Source organism: Salvelinus alpinus, chromosome 6 (assembly GCF_045679555.1).
Source record: "Salvelinus alpinus chromosome 6, SLU_Salpinus.1, whole genome shotgun sequence".
In the NCBI taxonomy this organism is placed as follows: domain Eukaryota; kingdom Metazoa; phylum Chordata; class Actinopteri; order Salmoniformes; family Salmonidae; genus Salvelinus; species Salvelinus alpinus.
The window spans coordinates 24,000,526-24,006,796 of record NC_092091.1 but is presented as its reverse complement, the minus strand read 5'-3'; the positions used below and the strand labels follow the sequence as shown (position 1 = coordinate 24,006,796).

The following is a 6,271-nucleotide window of genomic DNA, read 5'->3' as shown; positions in this document are numbered from 1 at the left end:
TGTATCGTGCACAAAGTAGATGTCCTAACCGACTTGCCAAAACTATAGTTTTAACAAGACATTTGTGGAGTGGTTGAAAATCAAGTTTTAATGACTCCAACCTAAGTGTATGTAAACTTTCGACTTCAACTGTATATACTGCATTCTATACTATCTATTGCATCTTAGCCTATGCCGCTCTGACATTGCTCATCCATATATTCATAGATTATTTCCATTCCTTACTTAGATGTGTGTATTAGGTATTTGTTGTGGAATTGTTAGATATTACTTGATAGATATTGCTGCACTGTCGGAACTAGAAGCACAAGCATTTCGCTACACTCGCATTAACATCTGCATGTGACCAATAAAATTTGATTTTACTCAGTCAGGGAAAGGTTGAAAATGTCAGTAAAGACATTTGCTATTCAACTAGACATACTATTGAAATAAATATTGAATAGTTGTAAATGTTTATTGATATGAAACACTGACATGTACAAAATACAAATACTTTGGCTCCTTGACCCTTTCTCCATTTTAACAGCATTATTCTTGTACAAGATTGATATATTCACAGTTGAATAAAAACAAATTTATGCTAAAACCCCCCCCCAAAAAAACAATGAATAAAAACTAAAGATCTTTGGAAAGGAAGTCACAATTGTCACATGTCCTTGTCAACATTGTATATCAAAAGGACAATAGTATTTTGTGTATGGTTAGAATAAAATAAGTGGCATAATTGATTATGGTCAACTTTAAAAACATGCAATAACTTTAATATAATAAAAATATTCTCCACATTCTATATTTTAGGTCAACAAAATATTCAAAAGCAATAGCAGTGGACTTTGGTTCCAGTGAACAGCTCAGAATCATTAACCTGTTTCATTATTGTTCAATTTCTTACAATGTGTGTCTTTCATTTGTACTTTACAGCAGCGTGAATAAAGATCTTTGGAAAGCCATTCCCCACAACAACAAAAAATAGGGCTTGCACTATGTCCACTTTATCTAGGGAGTAGAGATTGTTAAATTGTTTATCATTAGTGGTGAACAGCTGATGTTTTATTCAAAGTGCTTTAACGCTTGCTGGTTGTTGGCAAAGAGATACCAGTCCCTTCCTAAATGTCTGATCATTATCACCATAACACATTCAAGAGTGGGCAAATGCTTTTGATAGTCAATATAGTGCACCTTTTACCAGATAGCTTATTACTCCAAGACTGGACGGAGTGAACTTTTATGTGTGGTTGCTTGGTTTAAGATAGATTTTTTTAGGCAGGATTCAAGATTGCAGTATATGCATGTGCTTGAACCCGAGAGGTAGCTAGGTAACTAAAATGCAGACACAAATGAGATCTTAACACTGGCCCTAATATTTAAGTGAGGATAGAATAAAAGATGGAAACTAAAATGTATTATCAACAGCTGTTGAATTTGTTTGTAAAATACAAAAACTTAAAATGTTTACATATTTCAAGTACTTTGAATAAAAGCTTTGTATTTAGACCATAATACGTACGCACGGACATCATAGAAAGGGAAATAATTTTGTAAATATATTACACTATTTTACTACATAGACAAAATACATATTTATAGAAAAGTACTTTAAAGAAATATATCTCATTTTTTCTTCTTATCCTGGGTGCACCGTGGACAAAACCTGAAAGACAAAATAAAAGTACAAAGAGGAAATGCATGTAATCAACATTCCCAAATTCATTCGCTTTTAATTACATAATACACTTCATTAACTAATTGTAAAATATTCACCTACCATTTTCCTTTGGGCTTTGTAGCAAGATCAACACAAGCAAAGTGAAACCACTCAATTGGACACTGTTTGAAAAATAAAAACATTGGTAAAAAGACATCAACATTACAGTATTCTTTTGATTAACTTGTAGAATCTATATAGAATACCCAGGGCTCTACAGCGTGAACATTTTAATGTGCGACCTGAGATTTTATTTTGGGAGCCCTGTGCGCCTAGAAAATCAATCACACAGATAATTATTATAATGATTAGGCTTCGCTGTACCATTGTTTTCGAGTGCCCCGTGGATAAAAGCGTGTGCATATTTGTTACTTTCATGGTTACACCATTACTACAGCGAAAACCGATTGTTTCTAGCACAAACAGGTAAAAAGATATTACCGGCGCAATGTCTTATTCCTCCTATCGTGAATTGGCTAGACATTCAAAAAATATTTTGCTGGCTGTCCCAAAACCACTTGCAGGTATTTGTTTACACCTTGTTCAGTCATGTAACCTAATTAGCTAGCTATCTAACAGCCTGGTTACTTAATTACCATTTTTAACTGGGTGGTGTGAGCCCTGAATGATGATTGGCTGGAAAAGGGATAGCTCTTTCAGGAAATCAATGATCATATAGCAATAAACTTGACACTCTTAAAGAGACAGTGTACAATTTTCTATATAATGCACCTCAATAAGTAGTGCTTTTACACAATGTAGAAACCTAAAATCCCTTTTGGCTTTGTAGTAAGGTCAACAAGTGAAACCACTCAATTGGACACAGACAAATTACAGCATTTGGTATGAAAACAACATTAAAATGTAGAAACCTAATCAATATTTTAACTTTTATGATATACAAATGTCTTTACAGGGTTAGAACATTAGTTTTATAGGGCATAAAAGTAACTAGAAATTCATATATACCTAATTTAGGCTATATCTCAATCAATTAAATATTTTCTGGTGCTCCTACATTTTATGTTGTTCTCCTAACTAAGGAATATTTTTTATTTTTTATTATGAGTCCCGAGAATACCACTAATTTAAAAGCATTCTTTGAATAACAAGACAACCAATACCCAATAAAAACTTACATCAGGGTTATCACATCCAATCATCTCTCCATATGACACTTGATGGCACAAGCAGTATGTTGGCTCATTGGGATCAACTGGCATGTCCAAAACATCTGACGGTTGCATTGGCAGGAGAGCAGAACTCAATCCTGGGCTACAGACGTTAACAGATGGTAAATTATATTAAGGGAGTGAGAACCAGGCAGACGCACGTAAATAGTACTTGCTTGTACAACCTTTTCAATACCTATTTTTAAGCTTTTTCTTCTTGGGAGAATCCTCATCCGATGATTTCCTGCCTCTCCCCTTGGGTCCTCGCTTCTCCCTCAGTCCCTGACCTTCACCCTCTGAAGCAGATATTCACAGCAATGGAAGTTAGTTTACCTGTTGTAAATGTGCTGTAGAAGTATTTCCCACCAACAGTCTCCCTGCTTACTCTTTAACCCTCTTCCTTCTGGACTTTCATAGCCGCTCACTTCCAGCTTCTCCTTCAGCTCATTCTCAAATCGGGCCAGGTCTGCATCCAGCCTGCGGATATGCTTGTCCACCTATGACATGCAGACAATTAGATTGGTTTTGCATTATCTATTGACCAATAGTGAAAGTATTGACACATCTTTATGTACTCATATGCCAGGTTTGGAGCACTGACCATTTCATATGTCTGCATTGCAAGCTGCACTTTGTCATCGCTGAACTCTTTGCACTTGCTGTAAGCACTCTGGATCTTCTGCAGGTGCTCAACCCTCTGTTCCGAAGCCAAGTTCCTTACACTTGAGATGTACTCCTCTGCCAGCTTGTCGATCTCTCCTTTTTTCTCTACACAATTGCAGAAACATTTTTATACTGGATAATGAAAGATGCTGAACTATACAATACTGATGGGGCATGAAACCATGTGGTAAATCAAGTGATCAAAACAAATAACATTTTAAATGTGTTTCTTGTGTAGTATTGTACCTTCAGTTCTATTGTCCAGGTCCTGCATCAGTGTAAAGTTTCTCTGTAGTTCACAAGGCAGATTCTCAATACCTGGGGGAATGTATCATGATTGTTAAAAGCAGTCATTCAGTAACTACAATAGTTCATCATAAGAACAAAATACGATTTGATGGTAACACAGAGCTGACAGCTCATGGCTCTTTGCAGAATTTTGGCGATGCTTTCCATTGCCTTTACTGCATAGCCACGCACATTTACATAGGGAAAAAACCTCAACGTCCCTTGTATGCCACGAATTTAGAATAATTACTCTGCCGATTGTCCGCGGGATTGGTCCTTCAGCTGGTGGAAATTTTTGACAAAATATCCACAGGAAAGTATTATTAAAAGGACTTCGAAAAACACAGGTCCATCTGTGGCTATCAATATTTGTTTGCTCGTGACCAAACCAACGTCTTGCAGGTGTTTACATGATGTTGCGCATGTGGCAGGGAATATAAATGTCAAGGCAGGACATGTACTCTAAAAAGTCTGAATATAACATTTCGACCAGTGGAAGGTCCAACCACAGACAACCAGTATAGTAAATTCAACATCCTCTCTTGTTAAGAAACTTTCCAAGTTTTTGCAGTGCTTTGTTTCAGACTTTACCAATAATTGGTATTCACTCTTATTTATTAGGCAAATGGTTCTTGTATTTATTTTCTACACTGAATGCAGTCTGATGAGCGTTACCAAATAACAGGTGGCCACATCAAAATTGATAATATTAGCTGGATCATGACATCTGTACTACCAAATAACTTCAACCTAAATGTTTTCCTGGGAAACAAGATAATGTTTAAAGGTTGGCGGAAGTGAGACCCAGTTAGTGAAACTGTGCTTGTGACGCACTTTTAAATTAAACATCGCGGCCCGTGTATACTTGCCTCCGGGCAGAAAACGAGGTCGCGTCACGGCCAGCTAACTAGAGCAAAGTACATTTTAGGATCATGGCCAACAGACCCTAAATAAGTTACACGTAGCCGTTTAGCTAACTAGAACACCACCTTATTGTTGGCTTCCTACTAACGTTACTAGTAGCTAAATAGGCTGAAAACAGCCCTCATTGTTTTAGTTTTTTTAACCCCTTTTCTCTACAATTTATGCAATTGCTAGTTAGTCTTGTTCCATCCTTGTAACGTTAACTCACAAACGTTAGATAAGGTCAACAATTTAAAACATTTAATCGAACCTACAACTCCAATGACCTAGCGAGTTACTAGACTGCTAACAAAAACAAAGCCAGTCTGCTAGCTAGTTTTAACGTTAGTCATGCCGAAAACATAACGTTAATATCAATACTAGACAACTTGCTTGGCTATAACGTCGCTAGCTAAGAAATTCAAGACGGAAAAACTCAAGATTGGAAATGTATTAAGACAATTTACACAACTGATCAAATTAAGTTAGCTAACGGTAGATACTCACTGTCAAGGTAATGTTCCAGGTATATTGCCGTCGCCATCTTTTCACTGTTAGTTTACAGGGCTAGCAAGTAACGTTAGCTAAACATTTAAGCAAATTTTTCCTAACTACAGTTAGCTAGCATATGCTGCGTTCATAACCAAGTAGGAAGGTGATAATGACTAATGTAGTGTTGCGTTAATACAAGTTGGATACATTCACGTGATTTGAAAAACAAGCTGTGTCAACCGTAAACTACAAGTACAACTAGCTATCATGCTTATAAAACAAATTAGTGTTCAAAACCCATATTAATAGATAGCTTTTTTTATAAATAATGTTTTGTTATTACAAAAATGTCAAACGCTAATATTAAGGTAATGTCTTCGTATGTGACATCAGAGGTCAAATTGTGGGAGAAGTTCATGGTGCGTTCATGACATCGGTGATCTCCAGGTCGGAAAGTCGTAGCTCTAGAAAGATGGCCGAGTTTCCGACTTTGATTCCGAGTTGGATGACCGTTCAAATAGATTTTTCCAGTCGGAGCTTGTTTTTTGTTGTTGTTGTTTTAGTTCCCAGTTGTCTTGAATGCTCGGAAGTCGGAGATTTCAGAGTTACCAGTTGCTTTGAATGCAGCATTAGGGCACGTACAGCTAAGGCGACATTGGGGAGAATTTAAAAGATATATATATATATGGTGTATAGCTTTCATATCAGTGATTATTGGACACAGTCAAGAAACTGCATGAATGTAGGTCCATTATCATTTCTACACAGTTTCGATTTGGTTTCAGTCAAAAAATATGTACAGCACCAGTCAAAAGTTTGGACACACCTATTCATTCAAGGGTTTTTCTTAATTTTTTACATTGTAGAATAATAGTGAAGACATTAAAACTATGAAATAACACATGGAATCATGTAGTGACCAAAAAAGTGTTAAACAATTCAAAATATATTTTATATTTGAGATTCTTCAAAGTAGCCACCCTTTGCCTTGACGACAGCTTTGCACACACTTGGCATTCTCTCAACCAGCTTCACCTGGAATGCT

The 6,271-nt window shown here is 36.4% G+C and overlaps 1 protein-coding gene across 3 annotated transcripts; it reads right to left on the bottom strand.

Moving 5' to 3' along the window:
* Window positions 1–436: 436 nt before the first annotated feature.
* On the bottom strand, window positions 437–5,715 carry LOC139578420 (inhibitor of growth protein 5-like). Of its 3 annotated transcripts, none has more exons than XM_071405981.1 (8): window positions 5,242–5,715; window positions 3,790–3,861; window positions 3,482–3,648; window positions 3,266–3,377; window positions 3,077–3,176; window positions 2,848–2,983; window positions 1,769–1,830; window positions 437–1,654 (listed from the first exon to the last, which is right to left on the bottom strand). In XM_071405981.1, the coding sequence occupies exons 1-8, from the start codon at window positions 5,276–5,278 to the stop codon at window positions 1,615–1,617; spliced, it is 726 nt and encodes a 241-aa protein (XP_071262082.1). In that variant the 5' UTR covers window positions 5,279–5,715; the 3' UTR covers window positions 437–1,614. The 3 variants fall into 3 exon arrangements, with proteins under 3 accessions (XP_071262082.1, XP_071262084.1, XP_071262083.1); XM_071405983.1 differs by lacking the exon at window positions 5,242–5,715 and adding an exon at window positions 4,082–4,260; XM_071405982.1 differs by lacking the exons at window positions 437–1,654; window positions 1,769–1,830 and adding an exon at window positions 2,358–2,531.
* Window positions 5,716–6,271: the final 556 nt, after the last annotated feature.